This window comes from Nelumbo lutea, chromosome 5, assembly GCF_056320005.1.
Source record: "Nelumbo lutea isolate HS-2025 chromosome 5, American lotus-T2T, whole genome shotgun sequence".
Lineage (NCBI taxonomy): Eukaryota > Viridiplantae > Streptophyta > Magnoliopsida > Proteales > Nelumbonaceae > Nelumbo > Nelumbo lutea.
In genome coordinates this window covers 85,041,286-85,061,783 of record NC_142688.1, presented here as the reverse complement: position 1 = coordinate 85,061,783, position 20,498 = coordinate 85,041,286, and the positions used below count along the sequence as shown (strand labels likewise).

Below are 20,498 nucleotides of genomic sequence, written 5' to 3'. Positions count from 1 at the left end.
CTTTTTATCCATTGACATCCCCAAGGCAAAAATGTTCAGAAGAATCAATAATAGTAAAAAACTAAAATTAAAAGGGTAAAATTGCCCCTTGAACAAAATTATAATTTTTTAGTTATTTTTCATTGTTCACATAAGGTAATTAGAAGCTTAGAAATGCACATGTTCATTTGGAGCGGCATGGAGAAGTGCTTCTTAGAGAAAATAATTTTACAAAGAAAGAAAAAGAAAAAAAAAAAAAGCGAGAGCGGAATTACGAAAAGTACCAAATATAGCGGGATAGGGAAATTTGGTTTTGGAATTTAGGGTCACTTTGAGCCTTCGAGGTGTATTGCATATAAATAAAGAGGAGAGTTAGGTTCGTTAACGGAATTGGAATTGCAGGTTAGCCTCGCTCGGTCCCTCGCTTAAAGATCTTCTGTGTTCGTTGCGTTACATGGCATATCGAAGAAAACAAGGGCTTTCAAAGGCATCGACCTTCAAAGAAGAAATTCGACACTCACCGGATAGCCCTTCTTCGTCTCTTGCCGCTCAAGCGATCCGAGCCTCATCTGCTCATCTTGAATCGTCTCTATCATTTGCTTATGGAGAATCTGCACTTGCCTCCGCTCGCCGAGAATCAAACCGCCACCGATCTTCTCCGTCCAGACAGGTTGGTTTTGTTCTCAATCCTGTCTTTCGTTTTTTTGGAATTTTATATGTTAATGACCAAATGGATCTTCATACACGTTTTGAAATTTTAGGGTTTTCTTGTAGGTCAATGTTTTATTTGGAAAATTTTCTGGGTTTTCTTTCCGGAATATTCTGTATCATTGATTGAACGACGAATCTTGGATATATATTTTTATGTTTCGGCGAAAATTAACCTTTGGCCCCTTGGATGAAGGGTTATCAAAGTATCACATATTTGTTTTTTTTTTATTAGGATTCTCCTTGTATTGGGTTGGTTACATTCATGGGTTTCTTTCCTTATTTTTTTATTTTTTTATTTTCTATCTCGGCGATGAGATTGTAGGTAACCTCTGTAATGCAGTAATTGAGCTTATGAGTAGCCGAGTACAAGTATTATGATTATTTCCAGATTTCACCACCTTAAATGTGTTATGGAGAGGGTTGAGATCTGATGACAAACCGTGACCATTGTGCATCTCGTTTTTATTAAAGGTTTTGGTCACGTAGGTTTTATTTCGAATAGAGAGCTTACAAATTGGAACCTACCTGCCCTGCATCCATTACCGAATTCCGTCCTGGCTATCCAGGGTTTTGGGAGGGATAGACTGGATACTGGCCTGACCTCCATGCATTTCTTTTGGCACAAAGTAGCATCTCTCAGTGGAAACGACTTACATCAGGTAGCTCAACCCCCTAGGCGGCGTTTTTGTGGTGAGCATGCTAAAGAAGGGCCAATACCCAATGTTGGTCCTGTCCGTATGGGGTCTTGGGAGGGGTGGACTGGATGCAGACCTAACCTTTAGTGTTTTCTTGCATGATATGTCTGCTCTTAGATTCAAAGCTGCGTTCTCACACTTATCACTTGAGATTTTTACCATTGCACCAAACTGTGACCCTTTATGAGAATATGAGGTTATGCTACATGTATAAAAAGTGTCATGTTGTTTGTTATTCCATTAGTTAAAGTCCTTATATTGAATGGTTCACATAGAAACTTAACCAGATGTAGTGAAAGTCCTTATATTGTGCTATCATTACACGGTTGATAGAGAATTAGTTACTTTGCAAAAGCCAAAAGTTGTGATATTAGTATGGCCTTATCAGATTGATTTTTTGATTTCAAAATTTCAACGGGGGGGGGGGGGGGGATAACATACAGTATCATCCAATACATATGGAATTTTGAACCTTGCTTGGAACTGGTTGCAGTTATTCCAACGTTTGTCCTACTGATGTTACCCCTAACCTGCTCCATGCCATCCCTGTTTGGGGAATGCAAATAATTTATGATTTTACACCATTACTTTTTTTTATAACATTTCCAAGGATTTATGCTATCTTTCTACTTAAATGCAATTTAGTTTCCCTTTTCATTATTTTTTGGGGATGGGGGTGGGGTGGGGTGGGTGCTATTTTGAGCTGCAATCATCCTTGTTATTCTCTGTGTTTCCCATTCCACACTCCTCCAGTCTATGTCGTGGACATTTTTGAGGCATTGTTGTCAGACTTGGACTGGACATAAATCTGTTTTGGTGACTGAGTCACAGGTAGAACAGTTCAATCATCCAACTGATCTTTTTGACTTGCTCAAATAAAAAATAAACAAAAAGAAGAGAAAATTTATAAAATAGCAAATAATTTCACATTTGGTTTGGTCCAAGTCTGAACACACTATTTTGAGACAAAGGTGAGACTTAAGAATTTCAGGCACAAGGTATGGACAAACAATGGCATTCTTTGCCATCATTTCTTTTATCACTGGGAAATCAAGAGGATGAAGGTTAGGGGCAAGACGAAGAAGAATTGAATATGGAGTTCTGGATACAAAAGAAAAGAAACCCTCAAACAAGAAAATTTGAAAAGCAAAAGGAAAAGAAACCCTCACATATGAAATGCTGATAAAAAAACTTCACATATGCAACATCCATTAGGGGCAGTGTTTTAAAAGTGCAAGGCGCAAAAAAGGCATAGGGGTCAAATTGTGCCTGAGGCACAAGGCGAGGTGCGTGCCTTTTTGAAGCAAGATGCAAAAATACAAAAAAAAACTAAAAAGTTAAACATATAAAACAAAATATAAACTAATATGTAAAGCATAATATAAATTAAAAGATTGCCAAAAAATTCAAAAAAATAAAAAAATATTAAACATAATAGTAATAAAAAATATAAACCTAAAAATTAAAATAAATGTTTTAAAAAACCTATTATCTAAAATTAAAATACATAAACATAAGATGTAAAGCATATTCAAATGAGAATTTAAAAATAAAATCAAACATATAAAACATTTTCAAGCATGTAAAACCTCTAATCTCTTTTTTCACTCAATTGCATTACTTCAAGTAGCTAATGTACTGTAAAACATATTACGTTCCTGATTGTACGGGCCGCCTTTGTGCCACGCCCCTCGAGGCAAGCCCAAACAAGTCCACAGTAGGTCTTAAATTCTTAGTTTTTACACAAAAAATAATGATTTTATAGTTTTAATTACTTTTTAAGAGGACATTTTATTAGGATGAATGAATGAACAACATTACCATATTGGGGGTTCTCAGAGCTTCTCTTCACCTATTGAATCTGAATCTCTACTCCGTGAGCTAACCATTTAAACTCCTTTTCATTAGCAAATTTCCATATTCTGTTCATTTCCTTTTGCAACCATTCTATAACCACCACAGAGTATCCTTCAACAATAACTTGTTGTATATGCAATTCCTTAGCTTTCTTTAGCCCAATGATTTAAAAGGTGCGCCTAGGCGCACAGGCGAGGTGCATTTTAGGGTATGCACCTCGCCCAGGTCCTAGGTGCACACCTAATGCCTCCGGACCCGCCTATGCCCCTTGAGGCTAGCTCGAACAAGTCTATGTTAGGGTTTTAAATTCTTATTTCCCACATAAAAATAATGATTTTATTACTTTAGTTGCCTTTTAAGAAGATATTTTATTGGAATGAATGAATGAACAACATTAGCAAATAGGGGGTTCTTGGAGCAAGAATGCAATATGTTTGTGTACCTTGAGGGGCAACTCATAGAATCAAGAATGCAATATGCTTTACATCACATTAGCTACTTGAAGTAATGCAATTGAGGAAAAAAAGAGATTGTGGGTTTTACATGCTTGAAAATGCTTTATATATATTCTCATAAAAAATGCTTTTTATATTTTCTTTTATTTTTAAATTTTCATTTGAATACACTTTACATGATATGTTTATGTATTTTAATTTTAGATAATAGGTTTTTTAAAACATTTATTTTAAAATTTAAGTTAATATTTATTATTAACATTATGTTTAATATTTTTGATTTTTTTTGCATTTTCTGAATTTTCTGACATTTTTTTTAATTTTTAGCATTTTTTGTAATTTTGCACCTTGCTTGAAAAAGGCGTGCGCCTCACCTTGGCCTTGCGCCCCAGGCGCATATTGGCCCTTGCGCTTTTTTTGCACCTTGTGCTTTTAAAACACTTCTTTAGTCCTTCCAATACTGCCATGATTTCAGCTCTAAGAGAACTTCCCACCCCCAATAAGTCTGGAGTACATTGCAATAACTTTCCCTTCCTCATCCCTGAAGGTTCCTCCAATACCTGAAGGTCCTGGGTTACCTTCACTGCTCCCATCAAAGTTTAATTTGATAAATCCAGGGGCTGGTTTTCATTTGGGCTGGAGCTTAATTAACCACCTGCTTCTAGTTTCTAATCATTACCTCCGTAGATATATCTTTAAACAACTCTAATGATTTTACCCACTGCACCACTCTGATAGCCTTTCTTGCTTAATTCCTCAATCTTCCAAGATGGTAGTATTGCCCCTATTGTTGCTATGGAACACCAACATTCTCCAAACACCTACAAGGATCTTATAGTCCTGCCAAGAATTTTTTGTTGGTTCGTCACTTTGTCTCAGACTCAACACTCAAGTCCTGCATTTTTCATACTTTTTGATACAAGATTTTACCATCATACGGGGGTATGGCCTTTAACAAAAGGAAGAAAGGGAAAGGGTGGAAAAGCTGTCTTGAAAGAAGGAAAAAGATTAAGACAGTTTGTGGTTGCCTTTTCCCCTTCAATGCTTCTTTAACTCTCATCATCATCATCCAAGTCTCATCCGAACTATATGGGGTAGGTTGGATGAATCCTGTTTCATCATCCATTCTTTTTAATGTCATATCCATTGTTAAATTATTTATGCTTAATCATTTCTTTTTACTTCTACCTACCCATGTCCTTTCTGATCTACCCCTAGCTTTTCTTGCCCCTTCAACTTGCAACAAATCATGTCTTTTTACTGGTTCTGTTGATGGTCTTATATACTGTGAACAAACCATCTTAGTCTATTTTTTCATACTTTATCACCTATTCATATGAATGACTATTTCTTATCCATTATTTTCTAGTTTTCCGCTCATCCATCTCAGCATATGCATTTTTGTTATGCTCATTTGTTGGACATGTTTCTTGACTGCCCAACACTTCACACTCTATACAGTATAACTGGCCTTACAACTATTTTATAGAATCTTCCTTTTAATCTAAGTAGTATTCTCCTATCACATAAAACTCTGGATGCGTCTCTCTATTTTGCCTATCTTGCTCATATTCTATGGGCAACATTCTCTTCAATCTTTCTCTCGTTATGAATTATCAAACCAAGGTAATAAAAAAGGTCACATTGAGTTATCTCTTGGTCTCCAATTCTTAGTGTACCCTGATTTTCAGTTATTATTATTAGTTTTAATCCTACTTCTTCTTATTATTATTGTTGTTGTTGTTGTTGTTGTTGTTGTTGTTGTTATTCAAAGGCATTTGTCCATAAGATAATTTTTGTATTTAATCTTTCATTAGTTTCATTAGATAAGTAGAACTGTTGTGCTACAAAAATATTATCATTCATCAAAAAAAAAAAATAGTTATGTGCTCAGAGACAAAAGGAAAGGGGAAGATGTGATTGCAGAGAAGTGGAGTATTTTGTTGCCTTTGTTTGAAACTTTGAATTGTTTTAGAGACTGATATGGTGATTTGGTAGCTGTATAAACTATGCTAATATGTATGTTTCTAGGACGCCCTTTGAAGGTTCCCCTTATCCACCCCAAGATGTACCAGCCATGCATTGACATTCTCATTTGAGGGGGATGTCTAGCAAATTTTTTATCTAATATTTTTTATTGAGAACTATTGCCAACCTCCTAAGGCAATGCATTGAGCTCTGAGAATAGAAAGGATTATAAGAGGTCTCAGGTTTAAGTGGTTGATGGATTTTTTTTTTTGGTATTCGATGCTATGCACCATACTTCCCCCTGACCCCTTTTTCTCCAAAGTGCTGGTTGCGGGATTTGATTCCGCGTCGATGCTGGAACAAATAAGCTAACACACCAACGAGCCAGCCCTCATTGATAGTGGTTGATGGATTTGGGATAAGGTTTATCATTCTTAAGAGCATATCTTTACATTTCACTTGTTCTATTAACTGCTTGTTATCTCAACTCAACCATAACCCCAACTAGTGGGGCTTGGCTTATGTGAATACTCTTCTGCCATTTTGCTATGCCAAGACCCATGCTTCTATCAAATTTAAGTCAATCATTTCTTTTGATTTCAGGCCAATGTTTTCTGTGCTCTCCTTTCTCTTTTAGAACCTTCTATTTGCACTTAATACTTTTTCTCACAACTGCAGTCACTAATTGTCTATGCACACAACCAAACCATCTCAGTTGACTTCATCTTATATTCCACTAATTGGGGCCACTCCTAAATCCTTTCCAAACCATCCCCGTTCTCTCCTTTCTCATCTTTGTAGCATCTTCATCTTAGCTATACTTTTTTTTTTTTTAAATATGTTAGGTGGGGCATAAATGCAAAGACTATAGGTTGACCTTGTGAAATCTTGTTTTCAGAGCTTAGTGACTATATGATTATATATATTTAAGATGGGTAGTTGGTTACGCAACATAATTTGATGTATCAAATCATTTAGCAGTTAGGAGTTGGCAATTGCTCCCTGTGTTGATGCATGTTCAGCAGGGATGGGGATGTATTTGATTATGGAAGAGGTTCTTATCACTATACTTGTCAAATTTGTGAGAATGCTTTCTGCAAGATCTAGAAGCCAAATATTGTTTTCTGATTCAAGTGGAAGTATCTGTATCCTTGTGAGCTATCTCTTGCTAGTTTCTGTAGTTAAAATGAAGAATTCTTTTTCTTTTTTTCTTCTAGACTAGATACTAATGGCTTGGCATGCTTGTCTCTGTAGGATACACCATCCTATGAATATACGTCCATGAAAAGTCCAAATGAATCAAAATTTGGATTTTGGGGTGTCCTAGCCAGAAAAGCTAAATCGATTCTTGAAGATGATAGCATGACTAACCAACTTGAAACTCCTGGTAAAACAAGGCCACAAATGCATGATATATCAACAGGTGGACAGGTATTCTAGAGATAGCATCTGAGAGTTTATGGAACTTGATATTTGTTTTTTGTTTTATTACCAATTGCTCAAGTTAAATTGCTAATGCCTTTGGTGTTGATTAATGGTTTGAAATATGAAGGCCATGCTAAACCTCCATCTATTCATCATCATCATCAGATGTTGAAAAAATGCTATACTAAACTTCCATCGATTCAGATGTTGAAAAATGTTCTGGATTTTTTTTTTGTTGTTTTGATCGGTAAAAAATGTTCTGCAATTTTATTCAGGCCTATAGAATTGTACAGGTTCTAAGTCATGAAAACATCATGGAAACAATGGAAATCATTCATTGGTATTCCCTCTTGGAATTTCTCATATACATAGAAATGATGTATGTATCTTGTTTTATCAGCCAGACAACATGCATTGCTAATAGGCAGAAAAAATGTTATATGGTGGTCAAAATGAAAATGTTCAACAATGAGATTAGCTTAACAAGATCATGGATATAGTTTAATAGTGTGAGACTGGATAATGAGCATGGTCTCCCCAAGTTTTGAAACCAGACTTGCATTAAACTTTGTGTGTGTGTGTGTATTAATGAATCTTGGTTCTACTCCTGAGTTCAATGACATAGCTTCCACTGTTCTGGACACATTTTCAGTACTGATATAGAAAACTACAAAGATCCAAGAGAATGGTTCTGGTTCGGTCCTTTTATGTCATTTTCTTAAAAGGCAACGAAAATAACTCCATAAAAAGACTTAAAATTACCATTAACATGCATATTGTGGCATATCAGGACAAAATTCTGTAATTATGCTTTTCTTTTCCCCTTTTTTAATGGATATTCAAACACTTCTTGTCACAAAGAGAAAATTAAACAAAAAGTGTATGGCTCAAAAAGGGCCAGAGTCGCCAGATCATCTTTACATAAGAGTTTTCAGAGGAAAAAAGTATCACTTACATAAAACATCATCCACTGAAAAATCAGTATATTCCTCATTTGGAACTTGGAAGGATCTAATATGCCACCTATAAATGGATAAGCTCATAAATGTTTCCGGCTAGTTTGCTTTTCTTGAAAAATGCTGGCATTACTCTATTTCCTAAGGGACCAAGAAGCTAGTAGACCTCCATATTATCTTCCCTCTTTTGGTTGGAGAAGAGAATGATGTAATAGAGAAAGTCAAACATCAGCTGGTACCTACTTGATGCTATTGAAAACCAAAATGATAAGTATTCAAATTACATTCCTGTATTAATTTTATTGATGAAAAAAGGGAAGAAATACAAACCTTCTGCTCTACAAGGGATGGGGAAAAGCAACTTGTCTTGCAATATAAGGACTAGAAAATGACAATAGGGAAAAAATGCAAAAAATCAGCACACAAGATTTCTGTTCCCCAAAATAGATACCAACTATGTTAAGCCCATTACCCATAGATTTGGCAGATCATAGTATACATCTGAATGAGATGAAGAGATATATAGCCTTTCTCTTCATGCATACAAGGCTCTCAGTTTCCAGAGACTACCTTGAATATCATTATCCTCCTAATAATGTTATGTGATCTCCCTTTATAGTATTGGCCTCCAACTCACCTTTAGAAACACCAAGTACGCTTTATAGTTCCTGATTTCAGTGAACTTGGTCCATGAGCTGAAACGGTGTAAATGGATACCAACAAAAAATCAGAGTTTATAACATGACTTTTTTTCCCTTTAATTTTAAATGCTTTCATAAGGAATGCTGACAAACATTTTTATGTATTTAAAATAGTTTTCAATATTCCAAATCAAGCAGTTTCTTTGTTGTCAATTGCTTTTTATTTATCACCTATTTTTATGACCTTAGTTTCTTATTCTTTTATCTTCTAATTGCAGCTTCGTCAGTCACACCAATCACCAAAGGGCTCTCAGAAAATAGAGAGTCCCAGATTTCAGAAGGGTTTAGATGCAATTACTTCTTCCCTTAATTACATTGGTGATACGATAGGAAATGCTTTTGAAGTAAGCTTCTTATCAGAATTTCTTTCATGATGGTTTAAAAGTTTTGGGGATTTAATTATTATGTTTGCCTTTATGTTCATGTCTAAATCCCTCAATTCATCAGTTCAACTCTTCATGTTCTTCTGTTTTTCACTTATATTTTTCTTGATGAGGTAGTTTGTTTTTGTCAGAATTCCATCATCTTTTAATCCTTGTCCCAAGTCCCAACTATATGGGGTCAATACATGAATCCTGTTTCACAATTCTGTTCTGTCCAGTGCCACTGTTCTTCTCATAATTCTGATGTAATTTGTCCCTTTTTTGATCAGCTAATACAATTTTACCTTCTCTCAAAAAAAGTTCAGAATAGTGGCATTATGTCTTGGTGCCGACACTTTTATCTTTGGTAACTATGTCTATTTAATTAAGCCTTGTTCCAATTATATGGGGTTAGCTGCATGAATCCTGTTCTTCCATTTTGCTCTGTTTAATGTCCATGTTCTGCCCTTGGCTCTTCAGACCCTTTTTTTGTTGATAAATGAGAGTAATTTTATTGAAAGAGTATCAGAAATACATGCAGCCTAGGAAGAGGCATGAGATGTTACCTCCCCCAAGGACTGAATCATAAGCACTAAAACATGCCCAAACCTGAGAATCAAATTACAAATTAGCCCAAAACAGATCACCCCTTGACACCCCTTGCTTGGCCAGAGAATAAGCCATTACATTTGCTGATCTGCTAACCCACTGGAACCTAACAGTCACATTTCTTGTCATCCATTTAACTTTCTTTACCAGATCCCTGTAGCCCCAACAAACTGTGTCTGGGCTATTCAGCCAGCCTGATACTACCTTAGAGTCCCCTTCTACTAACAAATTGCTCACTCCTGATTGACTAGCCATCTGTATTCCTTGTACCGCTGCTAGTAGCTCTGCCCTTACAGAATCACCTTCACCCACTGGTCCTGAGAAAAGAGACAACATAATGCTGTCTTTGTCTCTCAAAATCCCTCCAATTCTGGATGGCCCTGGGTTACCTTGGCAGCTACCATCAAAGTTCAATTTTACCACTCCCTTCGGTGGGGGTTTCCATTCAACTTGTAATTTGTTCTTGGTGGAGCCTGTAGAAGCCACTGCTTCCCAATTTCTCCTTAAGTCACCTGGCTCTTCAGACCCTTGTGACATATTACTTCTCACTAATGCTGTAAATGATCTTTTCTGGACATGACTAACCCATTTTAGTCTACTTTCTGTCATTTTATAACTTATTGGAGTTACTCCTAGGTTCCTTCCAACAAGTTCATTTCTGAACCCACCATTTCTAATTTTCCCACTCATTCATCTCAACATTGTATTTAAGCCACACTCATTTTTTGGACATGCTATTTCCTTCCCTTCTTTGATCATCAAGGATATGCTATTTCTTGACTTCTGAGTAATCAGCTCTAAATAATATGACTGACCTTATAACTTTTGTTTTTTAAATAAAATTTTCATTTTAGCCCAAGTGGTATTCTACTATCATTTGGACTCTGGATGGACCCTTCCATTACATCTAAAGATCTATAAGTTTCAAATATCAATAGTAGTGTAGTATTCATTGCAAACTTGCAAAGAACTAATGTAATCAATTTTTATCATCACCCTGAACAAAACAATTAACATTAAGTGAAAAGTGAAACAACAGGCAAAGGAAGTGGGAACTAGCTTTTGATGGATTCAATGATCTGCTAATAGTTTAGCTGACAAAGGGATCAATGGGGACCATTGTTTCTGGGCTCAGTTGTAAGATCAGAAACAAAATGTGTTCTTCGGATCACTGGTGTTGTTTACAGGGGGGTAACCAAGGATATCCTTGTTGTACCTGACTACCTGTTCACTTGTCAATTAATTAATAAATTTTCTGTTACTGATAAAAAAAGTTTAGCTGACAAAGTAACTAAACAGGGATGAATAGGGATCACCTGTTTTTTAACTGTCAAATTTAATTAACAAGGAATCAGCTGTTCTGAATGGTTAACTTGTAGTGGTTGCTGAAAAATGAGAAAAAAGGGGTTTAGGTGCCATGTGCCTTTACCTAATTGGTTCTAGGCCTGTAATTGGATTGAACTTGGATCAGATGTACATTAATCCTACTTCAATTCAGCAATGAAATTCTCTCATCCAAATTTGACCCAAAATCCGATAAGATGCATTGGGGGTAAATTCGAATTCAAGGTCGATTGAATGCATTGGATTTTGGATATCATCCAAGTTTGATAGAACGGAACAAAAGAGAAATGAAGGGTCTAGGGAATGGGAAGAAAAAAATAACCCTAGGATAAGAACCAAAACTAAACCCTTGAATACCAAGTTGAAAATAAAACCCCAGCAGATAGAAAACAAAGAAAACATCTCTAACCTGTTCATCATTTTGAGGTGCTATTGGTGGGTCCCAAAACAAACTTGTGCATCATTTTTAGAGGTCATCCACCTATTCCCACTTTCTATTCCGGTTGCTGCAACTTTTCCTCGCTTTAGACATCGTATGAGTTATGAGATAGGGAGAGAAAAGTCCACCATGAAATCGAAAAATAGGTAGAGACAATTATCATTTTTTAAGGTCATTTTTTTGCTTTGACATCTGCAACTTTTCCTGGTTTCTATTCTAAGACACCATGAAATAGAACCAAAACACTATTAACAGCGGCAAGGGTTAGGAGAGAAGAAATGCCATTTCACATCTCAAGCAACGGCAATTAAACAATGCACACTAAAAGTTTCACGGCCAATGGTAGGTGAAGAGAAGATTGAAGTGGTTTTCATCGGTGGAAGGGGTTGGGAGGGAAATGAAATGAATAGGATTTAGGTTTCTCTTTTTGAATGCTGATGGGAAAAGGAAATCAGGGAAATTAGGCATTAAGATTTGAGGAAATGGATTTTCCTCTTTTACCCTTAGATTTTATTATATATTACAATACTGCAAAGAGTTGATTTGAAAATTGTGTTGGGTGGTTTAGATTTTTAGTATTATATATTTAATAAATTAATAAATAAGCATAGTAATTGGAGTCAGATTTTTATCATATCAGATGGGAATGGGGGTTACATCCAAATTTAATCCGATAGTTATAGAGCACATCCGATTCTAAGATAATTGAATCAGATGTTGGATCGGGCCATAAATTTTTAGGTATTATTCACAGGCCTAAGTGGTTTAACTTAAAACATAAAAATTAGACTTCATTAGATAAAAAAATAGAGAGAGAGAAAGGAGATAAAGCCACATAACCAAGATGAGAGAGTAGGAAGAGGGGGAAGAAGAGAGAAAGACAGAAACATAGAACAAAGAAGGGAAAGGGAAGAGAGTGAACAAGAGAAATGGAGGAGATAGAAAAGTGGGAATGAGGGAGAGAAGAGGAGATAGAAGAGATGAGAGTGAAGAGAGAGGAGAGAGTAGGAGATGAGATTACAGAGAAAAGAGAGAAGAGAGAGAGAATAGGAAGGAGAGAGAGGAAAGGGCAGAGAAAGTTGAGGAAGAGTGAGAGTAGAGAGTTCTGGTGTAAATCCATCCCCCCTAAAATAAGAGCTTTTTGTTGGGAAGTAGTTCACGGGAAGATTAGTACTTTGGATATGCTACAAAAGAGAAGATCCTATTCATGTCTCTCTCCAAACTGGTTTGTCTAGAGAGAATAGGAAGGAGAGAGAGGAAAGGGCAGAGAAAGTTGAGGAAGAGTGAGAGTAGAGAGTTCTGGTGTAAATCCATCCCCCCTAAAATAAGAGCTTTTTGTTGGGAAGTAGTTCACGGGAAGATTAGTACTTTGGATATGCTACAAAAGAGAAGATCCTATTCATGTCTCTCTCCAAACTGGTTTGTCTTGTGTAGATCTAATAATGAGAGTTGCTTGCACTTACTGATTGCTTGTTCTTTTGTTGCCAGATATTGGGAATTGGTTTTTTTTTTCCTTGTTTGGGTGCAGGTGGATTCTTTCTTTGATCAATAACTGAGAACCTTTATTAAAGATGTGAAAAATACAAGAAAGGGGGAAGATAAAATGTCTTAACTTCCACCATTAGAAAACACGAAAAGACTTAGAAATTAGCCCAAAATAAAGAATCCCTATTCACCCTTTGTTTGGCTAGTCCATCGGCAAGTAGGTTGGCATTTCTTTTCACCCAACTGTACTTCACCTCAATACCCCTTGTAAGCCATTTGAATTTCTTCCTTTCATTGCTAAACCTCCACATGCTATTGTTATCTACCTTTAGCCATCTAATTACCACCTCTGAATCACCTTCAAGGACCAAATTTTTTATGTTCAGCTCCCTAGCCTTTTGGATTCCTTCCAGAGCCGCAAAGATCTCAGCCCTGAGCGAGTCTCCTTCTCCAATAGGGCGTGAAAACAAAGCTAAAATAAACCTCTCATTCCTGAACACACCCCCAATTCCAGAAGGACCTGGATTCCCCACACCACAACCATCAAAATTCAGTTTTATAAATCCAAAAGGTGGGAAAGTCCAAGAGGGGCTAGAAATCCTCTTAAATTGGACAATGTTAGCTATCTCTTTCCAGTTTCTCATCAAGTCAACCAGTGAAAAATCTGTGAATAGGTCCCTAAATTTCATCCAATGGACCACCCTTATTAGAATCAGTTATGTTAAGCTCTCAAAGGTTCTTTCCTTGTCTGAAAAAAATATGTAAGTTTCTTTCTTCCCACAGTGACCAACAAACTGCTGCTTTGATGCATCTCCACATAATTCTCCCCCTTTTCTTAGGCCAACTAAAGAAGGAGAAAACAAGGTTTGCACATCCACAGGGGGAACCCAATTATGCCTAAAAAGGGAAAAACCCCACTCCCAATTAGTCATAGCAAAAAGGCAAGTAACCAAAAGGTGGTAGCCCGTTACCTTATTAACTTTGCAAAGGGAACATAGGGGATAAACAAAGATTCAACCTCTTTCTTTGAAGCAAGTCATTTGTGTTGATTCTTTCTTGGAAAGTTTCCCAACAAAACTACCAACCCGAGGAGGAATGGGCTTGCTCCATATCTCGATAACAAGGAAGGGCAGCCCAAGAGGAGCATGAGGCTGAGGTAAGGTATCAAAGAACAAGGCACGGGAGAAGGTGTTTGAGGAAGAGGGGGCCCAAAATCTAATGTCTTCCTTGGAGGAGTAAAAAAAACATTTTCAAGGATATTTAACAAGGTCACCAAAGATCCCAAATTTGTATCCTTGATGGCCCTTCTCAAACCTATGTTCCACCCGAACCCAGAAGAAGAGTCTGATGGAACAGGAAAAGAAGAGATAGCTTCATTTTTGAGGTCTAACAGAGCATACAAAGAGGGAAACTATTCTATCAGAGGGGAATCCCCAACTGAAGTTTGTTCCCAAAACTTTATTAGGTTACTTGAGTTCAAGCCATACTTGATACAAGGGGAGAAAGCTGGAAGGATGTCATGGATGGCTGTTCAAGGAGATGCACATATAGTCCTTGCCAGAATTCTAGGATCCCAACCATTGTCCTTGAGCCCATGAATTCTAGCCACAACCTTTGTCCATAATTTATCATTTTCCAAAGGAAACCTCCACAACCATTTCCCTAGCAAGGCCATATTTCTTTTCTATAACTACTTCCCAACCCATTCTATGGCCCCTTCTCTCATCACCTGGCTTCCACAAGAAATCCCTCTCATCAATTTTTCCAACCTATTTGAGACCTTTATGGGGATCTTAAACACAAACATGAAGTAAATAGGTAAATTAGCTAGGGTAGACCTAATCAGAGTTATCCCCCCCATTTCTCCTCCAAGAAGCAAGTTTCTTTTCAAATCTTTCCGCCATCGGGTTCCAAACACTTTCTTTCTTGGGATTATCTCCTAAAGGGAGGCCTAAATAATTCAAAGGCTAATATGAAACTTCACAACCTAGCACACCTGCACATTCTCTTAAATCCCTCTCATTCATGTTCACCCCCACGATACAACTCTTATCAAAGTTCATCTTGAGATTAGACATTTGCCCGAAGAGTTGTATTGCCAATTTTAAACTCCTAATCCAATTTATGTCACTACCTTCACAAAAAGGATAGTATCATCTGCAAATTGCAAGTGTGCGAGTGGAACTTCCTCCCTTCCTACTCTCTAGCCTCTCAGTAAATTCCTCAAATTAGCTCTTTGAATCAGTCTTCCAAGAACATCTACAACCAAGGTGAACAAAAAAGGGGAAAGTGGGTCACCTAGAAGAAATCAACCACAGTTCCATTAACCAAAATAGAATAATGGCAGCTCCTTCATGGGTGCAGGTGGATTTTACTAGCAAAAGGTTAATATGCTATTTGGTCCTTCTACGTTTACTTGGCCAAAAAAGAGGGGAAGAGTAATGTGGAAGTGTGTTAGAGTAGCCTTGGTTTGGACCATTTGGGAAGAGAGTAACACAAGAATATTCTCAGAAAAGGAAAGAAGCGAGGAAGAGATAAGGGATTGTGTGTTGGACATGGTGCTTCACTAGATCAAGACTTTGAAGCTGTTTTCTTAATTCTCCTCTAATGATATTTAGCGGAATTGGGAAGTAGGTGGTAGAAGATCTTCTAGAAGGGAAAGATCTAGTATTGCTTGTCTACCTCCACCTAAAGGCTTTGTGAAGTCGAACTTTGATGGGAGTAGCAGGGGTAATCCAGGCCTTTCTTGTATAGGAGTGGTTTTGTGAAATTTAGAAGGTGAACTTATAGCTTTGTTTTTTGGCCCTGTAGGGTTGGGGATTCTCTCAAGCCAGAACTACTTGAGACATTACAAGGAGTACAGATTTCTAATGAATATAACTAATGTGGTGATTAAAGGGGACTCAAAATTGGTGGTGGGTTGGCTAAATGATCCATAGTAGTGTAATATGGGTGTTATAGGAGTGAGATGAAAAAAATTCTAATGGATATTACTAGGAGCATGAACTTGAGGATACGATTGGTAAGAAGATTGGCAAATGGCATGGTGGATGCTTTAGCCAAGCAAGGGTGAATAGGGCTCGTTTGTTTTGGGCTTATGTAATGTTTTTTTATTAAGTATAGAGATACAGCATCTTGTGCCTCTTTAAGGGATGCTTGTAATGTTTATTACCTCAAGTCTTATTAAAATTTGAAGTCATTTATCAAAAAAAAAAAAGAAGAGTGAAAGTGGAGAGGGAAACACAAGGTGAGGAGAGGGTGGCATCCTTCATTGTTTTTATGTAATACTTGCACAAAAGAAAAAGAAAATTATCATGTACTACCAAAAGAATTCCTTTCATATAGCTGTGACCCAAATGGATACCTATATAACTCAACCAAACTCGATCCATATTTGCATGAACTAATGGCTGACTCAGGTGTACTGTGTTGTATTGTCAGGTACCTGATACACCAAATAAAGGGTTTGGGGGTTTAGCCCATTTTCTGGGGGTAGGCCTACCTAAGACCGACTCCCTGACCAATTAAAAAAACTAAAACAAAAAAATGTGGGTTCAAGCTTTGAGCCTTGGGCTGACTAAACCCATATTCAATCTACATCTTAAATGGGTGGATGGGTTACCACTGGATGAGTTGGATGGGTCAAGTGGGTTGGGACAGAAAATGCCACTTGAGTTGTTCACGGTTTGGTTTGGTTGCAGACTACCAATGAGGCAAAACTGACTTCAAATTTTTGTTTTGCTTGATGTTGGTTTAACCAAACAGAAATCCATGTTTGAAGTCCTGGATGAACAGCTAACATTTTCTCTAATTTATATACATGTAGCTGTAAATTTCACATGCCTTTCCTTCTTAACCGAGTATGTTGTAATCTTCATTTGCTGAATCAAATCTAGTGTAAAGAATTCTTTTTCTAGTTCTGTCAGCCAGCTGCCAACCACTTCTCTAATTTCTTTCCTTCCTTGAACTACCACTTTTGTTAGTCATGTATCCATTTAAATCATCACCATCATACATGCCTTATCCCAACTATATGGGGTCGGCTACATGAATCCTGAGTTATTAAGTTTTATCATTTTTGAAACCGAAACCAACTGATTTTAGAAACGATCATCTTGGGTCATGTCAGTCCGGTTTGGTTGGTTTACAAGATCTTGTGAACAGATCTAATTGCCACCTCTATCGATCAGTTACCAATAAATAAAATAAAAAAAATTACATCAAGTGAGTTATCAAATTTATTTGATATTTTGAGACCTATTTGCTATGTCTTAACTGTTTATTGTTTGATTTGTTTCATATTTCATTTTATCCTTTTTTGTCTACAAAATTGGGGAGTAGGTTTATTTTCTCATTATCATTAGATAAGCATCCCATTAACCTACTGCCTATTTTGTACTTGCCCTTTGTTTTTCACCAATTGTACTGTTCTCCTCTGCAGGAGGGTTTTTCCATAGTAGAGAATAAGACTGCAGATATTATCCAAGAAACACGTAAAATAAATATGCGGAGAAAGGCAAGTGGCTCCTATGCACAGAGTCCAACTGCAAATGCGTCCTCTTCATTGCAGCAACCCCAGATGCAAACTGACCTTGAAATCCAACTGAAGGCATCCCGCGACGTAAGGTGGCAACTGTGTATCACTGGATCAATAGTGGAAAAATTTTGCATGCTTTGTTTGCTTTTCTTCCACTCAAATTAGTTATAAAATTGCCAGACAATCAAATTTATGAGCTCAGCAGTATGTTTGATTTCATTGATACTTGTGCATGCAACTTTACTAAATCTTGTGTGCCACTGGTTAAAACCTGTTCATGAACTACACCTGGTGATAGTAGAGGTGCTTGGTTGTGGACCTTCACCATCAAAATGTCTCACAAGTTTATCCATGTCAATAGACTGACAGTTTGGAGTTCTGCTCTTCTTTTCAGTTTTTGTTAGTGTGGTTTAGTCTCTGGTGTTTTTTTTTGTCATTACCAATATCCTTTTTAAGGTTAAATGGATTTTTAAGGTATTTCTATTTTTTAAAATTTTGGCTAATCTTAAACTCTGCGCTGTAATTGCAGAGAACAGCTACATGGACACTCACCAAGTCTAGGCAATTGATCACTTAGGCTCAAAGATGCAATCAGCAGGCCATGTTATAAGTGATATTTGATAATGTGTAAAGAACACATTTAATGGCTTGCTTGCTTTTGTTATGATATTTTGAACTTATGAAAGCCCTAGATCTTTCCATGAAATGAATTGAGTGCCCAAGCATTAGGACTACTCTATTGCTTGTATATTCCCAAGTGTTTTGTTGATTTTGCTACACCTACAAAGTGCAAAATCTTTATTTAGTTGTATTTTTTTCCTTTTTATGGAGTTTCACTTAAAACTTTTACATGCTTCTGCTTATTTTCTTTGTTGCTATATGTTAATTTTTGTCTTTCAAATGCATCTCTCTGTTGAAATGCATGATTGGCCCTCTTTTTTGAGTTGCAGGTTGCAATGGCAATGGCTGCCAAAACTAAGCTTCTTTTACGTGAACTGAAAACTGTTAAAGCAGATCTTGCTTTTGAAAAGGCACGATGTGCCCAGCTGGAGGAGGAGAACAGAATTCTTAGGCAGAGCCATGAAAAGGGAGACAACCCTGATGATGATGATCTGGTATGTTTTTTTATGATCATAATTTTATCAGTAACTAAACAATTATCGAAAAAAAAATCAGTAACTGAAACTGTCTGATTTATGTCATTTCTTTATGAAGTTTGCTTTTTTCTATGCTTAGTAAAATGGTAAACATCAAGCTTGTACAATAAGTTACCGTTACATGGGACTTACAAAAGGTGTTGGACATATGAAACCAAGATATTATATATGATTCATACAAGGAATTAAAAGAAAAGTAAAAACAAGGTACTTTTCTGAAGTCCTTGTGGATGCCACCACCCCTGAGGATGCTGTGCCGACTAATTTCCTAAGCACTATTTCAAGGGAAGAAGCTCAGATGTCCCAAGGGATTTTCTCCTCAGATTACTTGCTATGTTATTAATATATCAAGGCCATGGTTGGACAATGTGTAGGGTCCTGTAGGATATGGAACCTAACGTAAAAATATTTTAGCATCTGACAACAATGATTACCGTTGTACAGATCTCCAAGTATGGCTCACACAATGGCCAGTTGAAGTACAGTATTCGTAGCCTTATTAGCTGTCTAGACTTTTGTAGTCACCCTTGCCACCATTTCATGCTAAAATCTTCTACAAATCTGTTAAGAGGATGGTGCTGAATATGCAGTATATAAAGAATGTGTTAGATGCATTTTAAGAAAGTAGGGTACATACAAATACGCCCCTTCCCTCTCTTTTGGATGCATTATAATTAATAGCAAGTAACAAGTTCACTGGGACTCTTTTTTTTGATAAATAACAGAGGCGTAGTTCACTGGGACTTCTTTTTCTTATTCATTGGTGTAGGATGATTAATTGATTTATATAACGTGTGACTTCCTAGAGAAAGACCCAATGATTAATTCATAGGGAATTCCTAATATAATTAATTCATTAATATTTAGCTGCAGTTTACACATTTGGCTAATTTGATGTCATGTATGTTCATCACTAGTCAGCAATATTTGATTTATCATGAGTTAGTCTATATTTCAATATCACTTGGTTCATTTTGAATGTTTGGTTATTAATAAAAAATTATTACTTGCTTTATATACTTGCATAGTTGCATACATTATGAATGTTTGGCAAAATATGGGATTGAGAATCTGAAATTAGCAGGCTCTGCAACTATAATTGCTTTTTTATTTTTTCTCCAAGGATTTTGTGGCACTGCAAGCAACTATTATTGCATTGAACCTTGACATACTCTGATATTATGTTTGCATCCTAGATACGGCTCCAACTTGAAACACTTTTGGCTGAGAAGGCTCGTTTAGCGCATGACAACTCGATATATGCCCGTGAAAACCGCTTCCTAAGGGAAATTGTGGAATACCACCAGCTCACCATGCAAGATGTTGTCTACGTGGATGAAGGCATTGAAGAGGTCACAGAAGTTTGTCCCATCTCAATCCCCATGTCGTCATCCACAGAAGGACGTTCCATCCCCAAACCGCCCCCGCCTCCACCCCCTCCCCTACCCCATGAGTTGCTTCCGAATGTAAGCCCCGTTTTGACCAAGGACATCTTCCCTGTGCCCCCAACACCTGCAGTGGACACACAGGTTACCCGCGGTTTGGCCTCATCAAATTCCTTCCCACCTTTTCCTGTGGATGAACTGAAACGACAGTCCTCTGTTTCATCTGTCTGAACCAAAGTTGCCTTTTGTTTTCATCGGGGGTTGATCATTGGTGTATGTAACATTATTTTTAAATTATTTCATTTTTATTTCTGTGCTTTTTCTTATTGTATTTTATCATTCTTTTGGCATCTGGAACTGTGTATTAGAATTTTGGGTGCTTGTTTTACTGTAATAATATGATAATGATCTGGTTGAGTGGTTGTATCTCATG

The 20,498-nt window shown here is 36.9% G+C and overlaps 1 protein-coding gene across 1 annotated transcript; it reads left to right on the top strand.

Moving 5' to 3' along the window:
- Nucleotides 1–299: 299 nt before the first annotated feature.
- Nucleotides 300–20,491, top strand: LOC148853225 (heat-inducible transcription repressor). Its single transcript, XM_088947354.1, has 6 exons — nt 300–649; nt 6,920–7,096; nt 8,966–9,091; nt 17,428–17,607; nt 18,474–18,638; nt 19,877–20,491. The coding sequence occupies exons 1-6, from the start codon at nt 434–436 to the stop codon at nt 20,294–20,296; spliced, it is 1,284 nt and encodes a 427-aa protein (XP_088803480.1). The 5' UTR covers nt 300–433; the 3' UTR covers nt 20,297–20,491.
- The last annotated feature ends 7 nt before the right edge of the window (nt 20,492–20,498 follow it).